General features: G+C 41.8%; 1 protein-coding gene across 6 annotated transcripts in view; it reads left to right on the top strand.

The window, feature by feature from the left end:
• Positions 1 to 14,088, top strand: part of ELAVL4 (ELAV like RNA binding protein 4) — a 161,436-nt gene extending 147,348 nt beyond the window's left edge. The window contains exons 4-7 of one of the 6 annotated variants that reach the window (XM_055585949.1): positions 6,301 to 6,454; positions 8,316 to 8,541; positions 10,180 to 10,218; positions 13,317 to 14,088. In XM_055585949.1, the coding sequence (XP_055441924.1) occupies positions 6,301 to 6,454; positions 8,316 to 8,541; positions 10,180 to 10,218; positions 13,317 to 13,644 (747 nt within the window). In that variant the 3' untranslated portion in view covers positions 13,645 to 14,088. The other 5 variants (XM_055585947.1, XM_055585953.1, XM_055585952.1 and 2 more) reach the window with 5 other exon arrangements.
• Positions 14,089 to 18,252: the final 4,164 nt, after the last annotated feature.

Here is an 18,252-nt window from a genome sequence, read left to right as displayed (position 1 = left end):
GAAGGCCTTGGAAGCACCAGAGTCTGTTCTCTGCTGCTATCCTTCTGGTCTCTTTGGAATGAATGTCCCCAGGGATGTGTATGTTCTGGGAAGTTTCTGCTCACTCAGAGAGTACTGTGTTACAACAGACTGGGGAAAATCTGCAATCTTATCTTCTGAAATAAGTGTATCCTCTGCTAAACTAATAGTCCTGCATGTCAGGGGTTGTTGTATTCATCTTTGTACCGCCAGTGTCTAGCATCAGGCCTAAGTACACAGCAGTTGTTTCAGAGCCCTATTGACTGAACATTTGCTGTGTGGCAGGCATCTGCAGAAGGGAATGGCAACCCATTCCCAGTGTTCTTGCCTGGGAAATCCCATGGACAGAGGAGCCTGGCAAGCTGCAGTCCATGAGGTTTCAAAGAGTTGGACACGACTGAGCAATTTAACACTTTCACTTACTATGTGCCAGGCATGGTACCTAAGAATCATATATGCATCAGCTTGTTTAATGCTCTGTTAGCTCTATTAGGAAGCTTCCAAACTAGGTTATTCAAGTGATAAGCTCAGAAAGTGTAAGTGACTTACCCCAAGCTTTACCATTTATAGCTAGTAAGTGATTAGGATTCAAACCTACATCTCTCTACCAAAACCCTTGCTCTTAACCTCTGTCTCTTTCCCATTGCTGAAGAGATGCTCCATTTCTGTTAAAGTAACATAAATGAGAGCTTCCTTGGAGTGATCTGTCTCAAAATACAGTTTTGTCTGTTGCTCTAACTATGACATATCAGTGAGACCCACAAGAAAAGGGGTGATGAGGACAGGAAGGATGCTCCTAGTGTGTGGAACCAGAATAGAAATAGGAGAAGGTTAGAAGCTATGGGAGAGACAGGTTTGAATTCAGCAGAAGGAAGAACTTTCCAATAGTCAGTGATGGCCAGTGATTACATAGGATGCTTCCTGTCCTTAGAAATGTATAAGGTGGTTGGCCAACTGTCTGACATCCTGCCCTGAAGTTTTGAGGTCACTTCCAGCATCAAATTTCTATGAAACAAATTTCAAAGATAATGCATTCTGCTGAGATCACCATTATCACTTGTCACCCTTACCACTTACCGTGAACTATGGTTGTGGAAATGAACAGTTTTGTGAACAGAACACCAAGCTCATGAAAACATCCTAGAAAATGCTAGAGGTCTTTGTAATTCAAATGAGCTCAACAAATGACACCTCTGTTTTCTACATCCAAGTTTTTAAGCCAATTGAGAGATAAGACAGAAAGAAAACTATGGAACCCTAAGTTCTTTATTACTGATTAAGGCCCAAATGGCTTCTGTGGACACCTTGAGCTTCTTAACACAGAACCCCATGCTTTGACAAACTAATATACTATGTCATGGGTGCTTTGGACCCCATAGGACTCCCCACATGAGAACACAGCCGACTCCCATAGAACATAAAACCGGAAATAGAAAGTGGGCTTCCGGCTGGCATCTGGCTCCCAGAAGGGAGGAAGCAGGCAGCGTCTGTGGCTCACATGCTCATTCCCTTTATTAAAGCCTATTCAGAGCCATTGCAGCACTTCCCTGGAGAAGAGGGGATACAGGGGTACAAAGGAGCTGGACGTTATCCAGGAGGCATCCTCCATGTGGAAGAAAAGTGAGTCTCCCCCTGGCAGGAACAGCCGTCTGCATTGCACTCTCTACCTGTTTGCTTACTCTCCTCACTGGACTGTCAGATCTTTAAAGAAAAAACCCTCCCAGCACAGGGCCTGGCACACAGCAAGTGTTCAAGAAAGGGAGGAATGAGTGAACGTTCACCTTCTATACCAGTGTTTTCCTAAAGAAGCCCCTTTCCTCTCATCTCACCCTCCTTGCAGCACTCAAGACCATGTCTTTATCATGCTTTCCAAGTGCCCTCTTTTTCTGTTCCATGGTGGGTCAGACGAGGGCCACAGTGTTGCCAGATGATTCAGGAAAGGTTTTCCCTAGGCCGTGTTGTTCCTGCCACGCCCCAGCTGTGAGCAGGTGAAGGTACCTGTGAGTGCTGCGTGGCGAGGGGCAGATCCCGCCTTGGTCCTGCTGCCCCATCTGGGATGAATGATAGTGCCTGCCTTCCCACCTTGGTGAGAATCGCTGAGAGCAGCTTTGTGAAGTCACTTTGGAAAGTGAAAAGTACTTTGTAGATGGCAGGCAGAGGAATCTGTAGGAACGTGCTAGAGGAAATTCATGGCTGTGAAGTGGTAAAGGATGATCCCAGACCCCACCAGTCTGATGGAGGAGGACAGAGCTTCTATTAAGTGTTCACTGGTCATGTTCCAAATGTTTGCTTGTGTGATCAAATTGAAAGATGTGCCCTATGGGAGCTAGCGTCCCAGAGTGACCCACAAAAGTCAGTCTGAGTCATCCCATAATAATATTTACCAAGTAGATTCTAAATTCTAGGTATGTGCTAGACGCATTAAGTCTGATGTCTTAGTTCTTTTTGAAAAGCCATAGAAGGAGAATTCTCCTCCTTTTTGTCAGTAAATAAATAGACTTATCAAGATTGAATTACTTGCCCAAGGTCACAAAGCTAGTGAGTACTGGAGGCAGCCCACATCTCAGAAGCTCTGTGCTGCACTGTCCCTCTTGCAGACAGTAGGAATAACTGTAAGCATGTAGGAACGGGAAGGGAGAGGGAGTTTGGAGTGACTTGATCTTCCGACAAGATCATTTGTACAGTCACCTGCCTTTGGGTCGCCCTTCCCCAGAGAGAGGAGTGGTCTCCCTACTCCAGCTCCTGAGATCCAGAGCAAGATTGGTGCAAAGCTAGATAGAAATGCTAGTCTTGTCTTCAAAGATTCTGGATGAAAGAAGTGAGCAAGACCCCGATGGTCTGAGACTCAGGGTTCTTTAGGGCACTTCCAGTGTTGGAAGCCCTGGGTTCTAGTGGGGTTAATAAACTAGCAATTGTGCTAAAGGTCAGGACGGAGCTAAAAGTCAACGATGTTTTTAGAAATATTTCAGCCTAACAAAGGGCCTGAGACCTGTAGTCACTCAGTTAGGATTTAATAAATGTATGAAGAAACTTGAAAAGTTTTCATACCGGGACAAGCATTTGGATACTGAATGTGGGAAGGTCTGTTTTCTGTTATTTTTGCCCACTCCCACTTCTGCAGGTTTCCAGGATGGGGGACTAAGAGAAACGATAGACCTAAAGTTCCAAATAGAAGAGAAAAATTAAGTGGGATTTAGGCTTTGGTGAATGATCGAGGTGCTGTTCACCCTTGAGATCTGTCGCTGGGCTGGGACTGGAGTATGTTGTAGTAATCCTTCCCAGCTGAGATTCTGCCTCAGTCAGAATCCTCTTCTGGGGAATCGATTTTGGTTCTGTCATTAACTTTCCTGTGCCAGCTCCTTTTCCCTAGCAGTCCTGTCCCCAGCCTGCTCTCCCCTGTACCCCAGCTCAGGCTGCCCAGAACTAAGGGGATCAAGGTCATTACTATCCATTATGCATTGATGGGGTGCCAGGCAGGCACTGCCCTATGCCCTTAACCTTCATCATCTCTTTTGTCCTCACAGCAGTGGAGGGTTGTCATCAGGTGATGGTTCCCTGACCCCACCACACACTGTCATACAACCTGTCTCCCCACCTGTCTCTCCCCATATAGCCCTGGAACAGCACTCACCTTGTGACATTATGATAACTGGTCCATTTGTGCACCATTCTTCTATGCAGCTCATTTGTTGAGTACCTGCTGTGGTATTGCCTGTTGCCCCTGTTGGACTCGGAAGTCCAATGGGGCAAGAGACCATGCCTGTTCTTGCTTGCTGTGTATCCCCAGCATACAGCACTATGCCTGGCTCATAGTAGATCTTCAGGAAATGTTTTCTAAGAGTGGCCTCTAAATCTAGTTCTTGAACAAGATTCAGTCCTTCCTACCCCAGATTCTGGAGAATAGGAGACTTATCTCTTAGCTCACAGCTTAGCCAATAAAGCTATGATTCTGGATGCTGAACTCTCAGTGATCCCCCTAAGTGGAGGAATTCAAGCTGCAGTTAACCCAACATGCCATTAATGCCCGAGTCATTCATTATGACCTGTGGGTGTTCATTCACTCTTTCAGTAGATGTTGAGCACCCTGTGAGAGTCCAGGTAAGGAGCTAGAACCACAGAGATGAATAAGACACACACACACAATGCATGACTTCAAGGAGATCAGCAGACTAGATAGAGAGGTGGAGAATCAAGGTCAGAATGGGTTAAGTACCATGGATACCATCAAGAGCACTGCCAGGGAGATTTTTAAGAGGAGGTAAAATTAGAGAAAGCCATCTAGAGAAGGTGGCGTTCGAGCTGGACCTTAAAAGGGCCATACAATTAGGACCTGAGGAAGTAGGTGGGAAAATGTTCCCTATGAACAAAAGCATAGAGATGGGGACGTATGTTTTGGGGAACATGAAGATCATTCAGATAGTTAATTTGTCAGCAATCAGCAGGGGTGAGACAAGGGTGACCCTCATTACCACAGACATATCACTGTGATGTTTTTATTTCCTTCTCCCTACCACTCCCTCCTCATGCCTAAGAAAAATAGTTCTGCTAGATTATAACCTGAAAGGTCAGGGTAGGACAGCCTTATGTGGAGTGATGTCCTGTCTTGGCAGTCACATGATCCTTCAGTCCTCACCCCTAAATGCACACACAAGGACCTTCCATGCAAAGACCTTTCTGCATGTCGTCCATTTGCTGGGAAGGAGCCTACAGAAGCCACACGTGAGTTTCTGGAAGAGGTAGACGCTGCCGACAGGACTCCTTGCTCCACTGGCAGTAGGAGGCCAGCGAGGCAGATTCGTCACTAGCATCCTTTTATCTGTTGAGTCAACATCTATTTTTAGGTGTGGAACCCATAAAGGGACCTGGCATCTCTGCATGGAAAGGGGTAGAGTGAGGGGATATACTCATCCTTCATGCCCCTCTGTGGGATTCACTGCTAGACCCATTCTCAGAGGCAAGGTCTGCTTCACTGATGGAGGTTTAGTTCCTAATGCCAAAGGTCCAATTTAATGCATACAATTCCTTTTGCAAACATGCTTTCGTGTGTGCAGAGCACACATACACACAAGCATACCCACTCACTCCCTCACCCCTGTAGTCTTAGCAGGTCCTGTGAATTGTTTATACAAATTAAATAAAACTGAAAAATGCTAAGGCATATAGGTCCCTTCCTGTCCAACATTGTCAGATGTGCTCTGAAATGACTGTTTTCATCATCTATTCTGAGCCATAACCGCCGCAGAAATAGCTTTAGCAGGAAAATGCTTTTGTTAGACTAGCTGTAAATTATATTTCAAATGTCTGATGTTGTTTTCTTAAAAAAATAAATAAGTAAATGAAAGTCTAAAATTAATGACTGCTGGGGTTTGCTTTGCTTATGTGTACTGCTACAGATTTGGCTTCTTGCAGATGGAATTTCAGATCTGTTTACACTTCTGTGTTAGCTTTTTGGGGAGAAAAAAAGCAGTTGAGAGATCTGGGAGGACAAATTTATAAAGTCAAACTTATTATAACCATCGGAGAGGCTTGCGTCTCTCTCCACTGGCCTCTCCTCCCTCCTTCCCATCGTGCCCTCATTTTTGTTTATTGTGGTTTTAGCTGCTCTGCTTCCAAGTTCGAAGGCAACTGGTTCTTGCAGATGCTATGACAAGGTCACATATCTAGTTTCGCAAGCAGATGTTCATTCAGCCCCATTTCACCAGCACTTTGTCATTCAGCGAGACCAGACCTTGTGGGAACAGATTGGAACAACACAAAGGATGGGACATTAAAAAAAAAAAAAAAAATCTTGCTGAGAACCTGATCGCTTTTTATGTGTTCAAGAAGGGACTGGGGGTTGGGGGTGGCAAGGAAAGAAAGCTGCAGAGCAGAGTTTCATGGGGATTTTTTTTTTTTTTGGTTTATTCAAAGATTATTATGTGTTGGATACAGTAAATCATCTATACACCCACATCCAGGAGGTAAATCTTCAGAACTCCATGCGTGGGTTGTTCTGCATTTAACAGCTGCCATACAGTAGCTATTTTGTTCTGCACTTAGAGACCCTCATCTGTGCATTTGTTTTAAGTTATCATCCACTCTCCTTTTGTTCCTCTATTGCTGTTCTCCTGGTGCTCATTACTAGTCCAAGCACAGCTAAAAATCTGAACTACAGAGTTAGTTATTTGAACTGACACTGTGAGTTAGAATGATAGACGCGGGGCTATCATCTCGGTTGTGGACTCCGTCTGTACTTGAAAGGTGTTGCCTGTAATGCATTTAGCACCTCTTGCCTTTTCCTAGGTCTCATATGCCCGTCCGAGCTCTGCCTCAATCAGGGATGCTAACCTGTACGTTAGCGGCCTTCCCAAAACCATGACCCAGAAGGAACTGGAACAGCTTTTCTCACAATATGGCCGTATCATCACCTCACGAATCCTGGTTGATCAAGTCACAGGTGAAGTATTTCTAGGCTATTTCCTTCCTTTGGGTCACTGTCACCAGTCAGTGCCCTGTGACCCACTGGAGCAGAAGGGTAATGGTCACTTAGGGAAAAGGGTATGGGTCATAAGTAGGCAGCTTTTTGACTTAAAAGAAAGACTTTTTATCAATCAACTGCTGAAATTTAAAATGGGCCATCCTGGGAAGTAGAAGGACTCCATCATGGGAATGGTTCCAGCAGCAGCTAAACCACTTGGCAGAGTTGTAAGGAGGATTCAGCCATCAGGCTGGGAGTGGGGCTGAATGACCTTCAAAGTCTCTTTCAACCCTCAACCAAATAACATTACTTTTGCATGTGAAAAGAACCTCTGTGTATAGCTCTGTCTGCTCTGATAGCACTGTAGAGTTAAAGGGAAACTGAAACTGGCTCATTTCACAGGTAAGAGAACAGAGATCCAAAGTGGGACACCTGTCCAGTTAGTAGCAGCGCAGGGATAACCCAGGGTTGGGTCCTCTGGTACTTGGGCTATCATAAAGAAAAGCAGCTGCCACCAGTAAGAAAGGCACCCAGGTTGCATTTTTGATGACAGAAGGTTTTCTCCTACTCTAATTAAAAACATCCCCTGAGAGTCGTTTGAAAGTGTTAATCACTCAGTCATGTCTGACTTTTTGTTCCCCCATGGACTGTAGCCCACCAGGCTCCTCTCTCCATGGAATTCTCCAGACTAAAATACTAGAGTGAGTTGCCATTCCCTTCTCCGAGGGATCTTTCCGACCCAGGGATCCAACCCAGGTCTCCTGCATTGCATGCAGATTCTTTACCATCTGAGCCACCAAGAGAGTCATTTAGCGTGTGTTTATCATCTGATTATTGCAACAAACCTCACTGAAGGCAGCTCTGCCCCAGATGCTAGGCAGAGGGACACCAGAGATCAGGGACAAAGGTGTCACAGCCCCATCCTTACAAGACCACAGTGTGATGAGTACCAGCTAGAGCTGCCCAGTGCCCCAGGAGAGCTCAGGAGAAGGTGTGCTGTGCCTGGTAGGCACTGATGGAAGGGAAGTCTCCATCAAGGGGATGGTGTTTGAACGGAGTTTTAGAGAATGACTTGAAGCTGTCCGGTGAGAAAGAGAGAGAGAACATCCTAGGTGGATAGGATATATCCCATAGAATAGGTAATAGGACATACCCAAAGGCACGGAGTCAAGGAGAAACACAGCCTGTTCAAGGAATATCTGGCAGTTAGTTTGGCTTACATGAAGTTCAACAGGGAGTTGGGACCAGATCATCAGGGTCATTAAATGCCATGCCAAGAAGTCTGGAGTTCTTCTGTATGCCACCTGGAGCCATGGAAGGGGATTTTATGGGTTTTGTTCATTTGTTTTTCTGCCTTTGGAGTAGGGAACAATGAGGAACAGGTACATTCACAGGGTAAAAAACAGAAAAGGTACAAAAAGGTATAAAAGGTGTTTTTAAAGGGTATCATATGGTCAGAGTTTGCTTTCAAATGGATTATTTAGCTGCCAGGTATGGGGAGCACATTGGAGGGCTAGAAACTGGACAGCGGATGATCAGTTACAGCAACTAAAGGAAGGCTTGAGGGCTGAGCAGGATAGTAGAGGAAGGCAGGAAGGGACAGATGTGAAATATGCCTGTGTTCTGTGGGCAGGAATTGCCAGCACAGAGCCATGATGACAAAAAGGCAGGCAGATGCATTTTGATGGGTGAGAGAGATTCAGGAAGCCAGGCTCAGCCCTGGCCCCACAAGTGGGCTGACTCCCCTAGAAACATTGATGGGACTCAGCCCATAACTTCCTGGGGATCTTTACCAGTTTGGTTTGTTCACTGTTTACAAAGGCTCTTTCTCTTTCCCCAGGAGTGTCCAGAGGGGTGGGATTCATCCGATTTGATAAGAGGATTGAGGCAGAAGAAGCAATCAAAGGTCTGAATGGCCAGAAGCCCAGCGGTGCTACGGAACCGATTACTGTGAAGTTTGCCAACAACCCCAGCCAGAAGTCCAGCCAGGCCCTGCTCTCCCAGCTCTACCAGTCCCCTAACCGGCGCTACCCTGGCCCACTTCACCACCAGGCTCAGAGGTTCAGGTAGGTGTACCCACAGGGGCAAGAGCCCCACTACACAAGTACAGAGCTGGGCAAGAGCCAGGGAAGCCCTTGACCTTGAAGGATGTGGCTGAGTGAGGATATCTGCCCCCTGGAATCACTGTGGGACACTCCCCCTGAACCTCAGTTTCCACTGCTGTAAAATGTGATGACTGGGCCAAGATGCTCTTCTAAGCCCCCTTTCAAACTAGCACATGACTGTGATTAAACTTCAGATTCTTTGATTGAAACAAATTTCTACATTTAACCAGATAAGAAGGTTCAGTTTCAACAGGAGTTCATCACAGATAAGGGACTACATTCAGCAGTTTAGACTTAAGGCTAAGGCAGTGAATGACTTTTAATGAAGTCAAAGAAAAGAGTAGCCCAGGAGGCATGTCCTTGCCAAAGGGAGTGGTCTGGTCTGCTCTCCTCTTTCTCTTGCCGGTGCTTCTATTGGGTTGGGTGGGGGGATTAACCCAATCTTCTGTGTTAACTTCACTCTGACATTAAGTCAGCAGACTTTGGGAAGGCAAAGAGGAAGACTTTGTCCAAGCCTTATTAGCATTTCCATGAGGTACCCAACCCCTAGGAAGCTCCAGGTGCAGTGGGACGTTCTCCTTCTTCTGGGACATTTCTGAAAGGCAGATATCTCTCCATGAAGGCAGGCTGACATTGACCAGTCTCTACTGTGCAAGAGATAAGAATATTCTTAACCTACCCATAATAATTCTAAATAATTATTTTAGTTGACCCATGTCCTGACTTCCCTTTAATGAAAGGGTCTTTCTCTTTTTCAAACATCACATGGATAGTAGGCCCTTCCATCTGGCCACAAAGAGGAGAAAAATCAGCCTCCGAGTGTCCTCCCATGCCCCCTGAATATGAAACGGTTAATGATTTCATGAAGAGTCCAAGTCATTTAATTTTTATTTTGTGTGAGAGCACATGCAGTATTTATGTAAAAAGCCTTTCCAGCAGGCTTCTAATGGTGGAAACTATGGTTACTACTGCCCCATGATGTGAAAAGCTTGTCCCTGAGTAAGATACTGAACATGAAGGAGATTATAACAAAATGGCAATTTGCTGGGAGGTGCTTTCAGGTTGTAAATAGTAAGCTAATTTAAAAAAAAAAGTCTGAACCCTCAAACTCCCTCCTGCCCAAAAATGTGTGTGGTAAGAAGATTTAGTTAAAGTATCCAGGCTAATAAGAAAGATCCATTCTGATATGCATGATGTGTGTGCATGTATTGTTAATCCGTAACAGAGACCTTTATTCATAAATTTCATTACAATAAAAGGTGAACAACATAAGAAGCCATTAGTCCCTTTTTAAAAAATTTCACACACAACATATATAATATCCTCACATGTTCTAAGAGATGGGGTGGAGTGAGATTAATTTAGACCTTGAAAGAAAGGAAGGTTCATTTAGACACTTGCTTTAAACTCTAGCATTGACCTCAACATGAATTACGTTAGGTAGGAAAAGGGGAAACTACCTAGTGGATAGGCTCCTGAGCACCAGGGAAAGTTTTTGAGCTTTTCTTCTTTGAAAATGGAGCATTCTTATTAATAGTTCCATTGAGCGATCTTGCCATCTGTGAGGCATTAACCCAGAGACCCTCCTTCTCTTTGCAGGCTGGACAATTTGCTTAATATGGCCTATGGCGTAAAGAGGTAATTAAAACTCCACAGATTGCCAGATGTCCGTGTTGGCACAGACTGGGGCTAGAATTTTTTTTTTTTAATTCACTAACTTTACTTTTTTTTTTTTTTTTTAAATTCTTCCTTTTTCTTCCACCAGCATGTCAGATTCTTTTTTACTTTCAGACCTCAGTTGGTTTTGTTTCTTTTAGGGCACACAAGTGTGTTTGTGTGTTTCACTTTTTCTTTTATTTGCAGGTGGGCTTCTCCTACGGTTCAGGTGCCACAGCTACCAAGCCCTTGATAATCTGGTCCTCGAATAGCTCCCCTAAGAGGGAAGGCTGTGACTCTTTGCCAGCTGATTTTGCAAACTTGCAAGGCAACTGTTTTGCATTAGCAATGCCAAGATTCAGTTAAGAGGGCAGATTCCAGCAAATCAAAATTAGAACATTTTGCTTATCATGGTTGACAATCTTATGATTGCCAGTGGAAAAATTAGATTTTGGACTACCAGCCCTGGCCAAAGCATGAATAAATGCATGGGTGACCTTATGACTCCTGCCCCCACCTCAGTGTTCATTTCAGGGCACAGTTTGAGAATAAAGTGTATCTGTGTGCACCTCAACCAGAGGTTTCTTTTGTTACAGGTTTTAGCAGTAATTATCAGTCCTCCCTTGGTTATATGTGTATGTACGTTTTAAACTTGCTGTTTCTTTTATTTAAAACCTTTTTGTGGGATCGAGGGTTCAAACAGAGTCAAAGTTTGGGGGACTTTCTAAATGTAGTCACAGGGGTGTTCCAGACCTAGTCTGAAAACTGAATCTGCAAATTGGGTGCTGTATGTCACTGTGTCCATAAGATTCCCACGTGTGCTTTTGATAAGCCCCATTGAGCTCCCAGGGACATAGCATCTTTCTCATCCTGCTCTATAGAGCTGCACACTTTAATTCCCCTTCCTACTGTCAAGGGAAAAAAGTGTGGTCATGAGTAGTCTGAATCATTCTCCCCATATGAGGTGAGTCTTTCACCACTTGGCTGTGCAGGGTAAGTATTGGGTTGCCCAAAAACTTTGCTTGAGTTTTTCTATAACATCTTATGGAAAAGCCCACACATACTTTTTGGCCAGCCCAGTATCCTGCTCTGGAAACTGGCACACAGTAGAGGAAGTAACTGGATTGCAGACTTCACTCTCAAGGCACCAGCCTCTCGAATCGCAATCCCAGCCCCTGTGAGATTAACTGTAAACTACCTCCATGGATCTGGCACACGGCTTGCCTGTTCCCACACATTTTACATTTTGCCCAGCTCTGTCCCATACCTTTGCTCCTCTCGGACTTAGTGAGATACTATGAAGAGAGTGATGCTTATATACAGATGAGGTCAGGGAAGACAGCACACACGTTGCCATCTTCTCCAGTTCCCCACCCATAGTTAAACATCACGAGTCGATAAGAGCACTCTCTTTTCCTACTAAGCTCAGATTTGGATCCAGAGTCCTTCCTACCAAAGTGCTCAGGTAGCATTACCACCTGCAGTTGAGGCTCTACTTGAAACCTCTTTGCTAGCCCCTGACTTTGGCTTTATAATATTTAGCTGTTCTCTACCTATAAACTGAAAGACGTCCGTCGACTTAGTTGGAGGAGAGAAAGTTGAGAAGACAGTCTTCAGAAATAATGCAAATAACAATTACATATGGATTTGCCCTTCTAAGAATTCGTACTATGATGATTTGGGTTTTGTCCTGTTAATTTGTTTTTAAGTAAGAGGGAAGATTGACTTAGTGAATAATACCGAAAATAATATCTGTTGAGTTGTTGTGTTTAGCATATTTTCAGGAGCCATTTGATTATTTAAATAGTTAGATACAGAGTATTCTTTCATAGGACTTTCAAATCCTATGCATATATGGATATATGCTTATTTTTAAAACAGTCCTAAATGACACTTAATCCATTCTCTTCCCCAGTTTTTGCTTCCTCTCCTTCTATCCCTCTCTTCAGGAAAAAAAAAAAAAAACTAACCAAATGAAAAGCAAATACTAGTCAGTGTATAGAATCAAAATACCCGTATAAGTTTGGTATAAGTAAAATGTTAACAAATATTTTTTCTGCTGTAGGCACTGGTAACCTAATTGTTTCATCTGATGCATCCATCATGAATCACATACATATTTTATCAGACAATGAATAGTATCTGAAGGATTGTTTTTCTTTCCAAGATTATGTGAAAACTAAGAAGATTTCGAAGCCTAATACAAAAGTAGTTATAATAGGACAAATAACAGTTTCCTGCTTTTCTAATGTACAGTGATTCAAGATATGTAAATGCGCAAACCACTTGAAATCTCACTCCTGTGATGCTTAGAAATGAATTCCAGATAATATAGCATCAAGGAGTGATCACCTTTATTATTATTGCTCAGGGGTTTTTTTGGAACTCTCTTGAATAAACGCTAAATGAAACATAAGCTGCCCTTTGGAGTAATAACAAGTCTTGTCTGTTTATTCTCATGTATCTCCATCCTCAATAATATCAAGAGATCTTTAACGATTGTTAAGTCAAGGGACTGCAAAGATGGTGGACTTGAGCACTTCTAGGACCATCGCCTAGACTTCCTTAAAAAAAAAGTTTCCCAAGCATTGACCTCTACCAGTGTTATTCACCTATTCAATCAATAAACAGTTATTGAGTGTTTTCTATGTGTCATGTCTGTGAGATTCCTGTATGGCCTCCACTGAATAAAGAAATAGAGTGAAAGGATGGATGAAGTAGGGCCCCTTCTATGAAGAGTTCACTATCTACTGTGGGGAGGGAGGGAGAGGGTCAGGGTGAGATACCCTATGAACATATACTGTGATAGCGTGACAGAGCCTTGCTCTGAGAGTTCTTCCTGGTTTTTAGGAGTTGAGCTAGGATTTTCTCTTGGCATTTACATGCCTTAGCCAGTCTAGCTGTTCCCATCAGAAGAAATGCCACAGACATTAGTTTTTGCATTTTGGTTTTTAAACCCTGAAGACTCTCCTGCAAACACTCACTCAGCCCTCTGCCCCGTGTCTGTGTCTGTGCATCTGTGTGTTATCCACGGTCAGACTGATGTCTGGACCAGTCCCCCCTTCTGCTTGTCCCCCCAGGTTCTCTCCAATCACCATTGATGGGATGACAAGCCTTGTGGGAATGAACATCCCTGGTCACACAGGAACGGGCTGGTGCATCTTTGTCTACAACCTGTCCCCTGATTCTGACGAGAGTGTCCTCTGGCAGCTCTTTGGCCCCTTTGGCGCAGTGAACAACGTCAAGGTCATCCGCGACTTCAACACCAACAAGTGCAAGGGATTCGGCTTTGTCACCATGACCAACTATGATGAGGCAGCCATGGCCATTGCCAGCCTCAACGGGTACCGCCTGGGAGACCGAGTGTTGCAAGTTTCCTTTAAAACCAACAAAGCTCACAAGTCCTGAATTTCCCATCCTTACTTATTAAATTATATATATAAATATATACGAACAAAACACACGCGCGCACACACACACACACACACACAAAAGAGAGAGAAACAAACTTTTCAAGGCTTATATTCAACCATGGACTTTATAAGCCAGTGTTGCCTAAGTATTAAAACATTGGATTATCCTGAGGTGTACCAGGAAAGGATTTTATAATGCTTAGAAAAAAAGAAAAAAAAAACACAAAAAAAATACCTTTGATGCATTGAATGTTCTTTCATAGCTGTCGTTGTTGACTATATATACATAGATAGCGACGTGCAGGGATTTTTACCCAGCCAGCTAACTTTACTACCTTCCTTGAAGGTGGATCTTTTTAAGATGACCATTCACTCATTTGAAGAAGAAAAACAAAAAACAAAAAAAAAATAATAAAAATAAAACAATTTTTACAAAGTAATGGGATTCAAAGAGAGAAAATAAAAGATTTTTTTTTTTGTCAAAATGTTGATCCAATCAGATTGGTAAAAAAAAAAAAAACAAAACCCCCACACAAATTAAAGAGGAATAATAAAAATTGCAAAAATTAAAAAACTTTTGCAAATTTTTTTATTTTTCCTTTTTTCTTTTATATCATGTGAACTAAAACAGTCTTCTGTTAGGGGACGGGGGCGAGGGGGATACCTGATGACATTAACAATTTAATAACATTAACATTGTTGCCAAAGAGGTGGTCTCTTTGCTGAAAATGGGTTTCAAGAAAAATCTATTTTTATAAAATATAAAGAATTTTTACAAGAGAATCTGGATTTGAGAAAAAAATATTTTGACTGGCTAATTTAGGGGAAATTGACAACTTTGTCGCGTTCATACTGCACTGGTAACTTTTTAGAGATCAAGATGTGTGTTTTAAACTGGATTCGTAGACTGTTTTTTGAAGGATGGGCTATAAACAGATGATCTTCATATCTTTTCATAGCATGTAATAATAATATAAAAAATTATTAATTACTAGGGGAAAGGAGTGTTCGTTCTACCCAGGGTACCACAGTTCCCCACAGTCAAAACCCAAAAGCAAGGAGATGAGTTGAAAGACAGTTTTTCTTTAAGTCATCAGTATGGGATGTCAGCAGAACAAAAATTAAAAAGATTAATTTTCCTTTCAATCTAAAACTTCCTTAGTTTGAGCAGTAGGTGCTACGAAATTATTTACATATCTTAGTATCATAGTTAAATGTAATGTGTTTAGGAGAGGAAAACAAAAGATACATTTGCTTTAAATTCATTAAGGAATTTTCAAATTCACTTTGTAGCCCATGCTGATAGAATTGGGCTGTGTTGGTACATTTGAAACACTGTTTATGTTGCTTGAAACACTTATTTATTTAATCGCAGATGTGATGATGCCTATGGCCGAGATCAAATATAGCTAGATTGGCTAGACTACGTATTTGTTTACTTAAACTATGGGAAGAAGCATATTATTGTGTCATTCTGTTGTGTGTGTATGTGTATATACAATATAAATATATATATATAAAGTTATTTTTTCTTTGGGTTAATTTATTATAAGTTGTAACACTTGGCTAGTTTTGTTTGTATATGTCTTAAAATGTTTTCTTATGATATTTAAGTGACAGTTAAAGAGGTATCAAGGTAACTTGTGTAGAACTATTGTTTGATATATTGTCATGTTTGTTGTGAATATTTTTTTCTTACTGCACAGTAGAAAAATAAAAACAACTGGGTCTTTCTTTTAATGTAATTCAGATTGGGGAAAACAAAACAGAGCTAAGGGAACAAAACGACTGAGGGAGCATTCTCCCACGTCCAGTGCACTGATCATTTTAGTATGTTTGTGCTTTGTACGGTTATATATTTAAAACAAAAACGAAACAAAAAAATACAAGGGTTCATGCTCTTCCCTGGGTAATAGAAACAGTTACTCGCTATGCATAATCTAGTTGATAGTTAAATTTGCTATTGCTTTTCTTGTCTTGTTATATACAATCTTTTCAATACCAGTTTAGTCTTAATGGTAATAAAACGTTATGGTTATTTATAACTTGTGCTTACTTTGTGCGTTTTTTCCCATGCTGACCCACTAAGTGCATGTAGACAGAGCTGTTGTTTTCACACTGGAGAGGCAAACTTTGTGGTAGTAGTCGTAGTGGTAGGCAGATAACGCAAACCAGGGCTGCACCGTAGACTCCTCCTTGAAATTTTTTTTCTATTTTTTTTTCCTCGTTTCAGTTTTGAAAAAAAAAACAAAAAAAAACCACCAGATTTCAGTTCAGAGAACACTCGTTCAACATTCAGGGAAACCTTTTTATATCACCTGCTATGAATGAACGCAGTTTGCTGGCAAAGCTTTGATGCATTTGCTAAGCATTAGTGGGAAAGGCATGCCAACATCTCTTCTCTATAATGTGTTCACTCTTGGGGGAAAAAAAAAGGAAAAAAAATCTTAGGACCAGGCAGTTGTATACTTTAGTTATAATGAATGACTTCATGTTAATCTTGCTAGTTTAGATGATTTCTGAGGGAAAGTATTGTAAATGTTTTTTTTTCCTTAATCTTGTTGTGTTTGAATTATTTGTACTTTATCTGTCCAGACAATAAATGAAAGTGTGTAGAATGGATTTGAGCTTCCCAGATTTTTAAATGTGTTTATTCACACGTTTTTTTTTTTTCTTTTTGGTAGCATCTTCAGATTTCCCCAATATTTTTACTGTTAAACGAAAAAGGCAGAGTGAAATTCTGTTTTGCAACTTAGCCAAGTCTCTCAAAGTCAATTCAGTATTCAAAAGTCGTTGCCCTAGTTCCACACTACTATAAGGTGTGGTCATTAACCCGCAGTATAGGCGTCATCTGGGAGCTTGTTAAAATGCAGAGTCTCAGGCTGTATGCAAATCTATATTTAACCAGATCCTCAAGTGAATCACTGGTAAAGTCTCAGAAGCACTGTCCTGGTTGATAACAAGCCAACACATTTGGCAGTGTGTTTGGCTTTATGATCCATTAGCGTCTGTTATTCATTTATAAGTGTACTTGTGACTTGTGCAGAAGAAAGGGAGTCACTATTTGCGGACCATCTATTATGTCTGTGTGGTGGCCTCTGTGTTCCCTCCCTTGGTCCCACAGCAATCTGGGAGAGGGAGAGAGCACTACCCTCATTTCACAGATGGCAAGACTGAGGTCAGTGAAAGAGATTAAGTAACTTGAAATGGCTAGCAAATTTCCAGCTGGAACTTATATATATATAATTTATTGGGTTGTACCAGGTCTTAGTTGAGACATGTGGGATCTAGTTCCCTGATCAGGGATCGAACCCAGAGCCCCTACATTGGGAGCACAAAGTTGTAGCCCCTAGACCACCAGCAAAGTTCCCCGGTTGGAACTTGAATCCAAGTCTGATAGCACAGACTTCAGTGCACCACACTTCAGTTTTGAGATGGCAGAGCTTGAGCAATAGTAAGGAAACAGACCATCTCTACTGTAAGTGACAAGAAAGAGCACTTCTTTATTTAAATTCATTTTTGCTTAGAAGTGGCAAATATCTGACTTTCTTATCTTTGAATAGGAACACTAAACAAAGACTTTTTCATACTGTGTATAAAGTACATGATTTAAGCTCAGCCTAGGGGGAAAAGACTACCTAAAATATCATGAAGTCATATTAAAATATGATCTGAACTTTACAGATGAGCCTTTTAGTGATTTCCTGATATGATCATTCACTGATGATCTACTGTCTTTCTTTTTCATCTTCTCACTAATTGAAAATTCATATTACTCCATAAAACATCACATCACCATCCACAAGCTGACACAGGAAGAAGAAATGCCCCCACTGATCCAGGGGAAGGAGTAGTCAAGATTCACCTCCATTTCTCATTACCTCCTTTTTTATTATTATATTAAATTACTTCAATGGTTAGCATAATTAAATTCAGGGCAAAGAATGGGATTTAATTAACCACACTAAATATTAAAATTCTAAGTCAGCCTGAACTTCACATACTTAAAAGTTTCTTCCTTTAGTTTTATCTTAAAGACAAGACCCTACGTTCCTTTTCTGAAGAAAAACAGGCATTCAAACTAATCACTGCCCCCCAGGAATAACAGAGCTTCACAAATGTGTGTCTAGGGTCCAAAAATGTTGCTGCCAAGCCTATGATAGTTATCACCAAGCATCACCACCCCTGCTCCTTAAAGGTGGCATTTTAGTGCACTTTAAACAAATGGATACATTATTTTGGAATATTGGAAGTTGATGGAATCTTACCAGTTCAAACAGTTCATTCCCCAACCTCCAACAGATCTATCCTAAAAGTTTCACAAATAACTGTAGGTGTTTAAATAGATCTTTAAAATATCCGTAGAAGGGTATTCTACATACGCCCTCTCAGCAATGCTTCCCACCATCAGCACAATGTGTCTGCCTAACATCTAATAAAAAATCCATCTCACTGCAAGTGTAAGCCTGTTACCTCAAATCTCCAGGCAAACATTGTATAGTTTCTCTAGGTGTTTGTTGGAAAAGGTTTAACAAATCACAAGAATGCAGAGATTATTAAATTTCTTTCAGGTCCTAGGTACATTATGCTTTTCTTGGATGAA

Source organism: Bubalus kerabau, chromosome 6 (genome assembly GCF_029407905.1).
Source record: "Bubalus kerabau isolate K-KA32 ecotype Philippines breed swamp buffalo chromosome 6, PCC_UOA_SB_1v2, whole genome shotgun sequence".
Lineage (NCBI taxonomy): Eukaryota > Metazoa > Chordata > Mammalia > Artiodactyla > Bovidae > Bubalus > Bubalus kerabau.
This window is presented reverse-complemented; position numbering and strand designations above follow the sequence as displayed.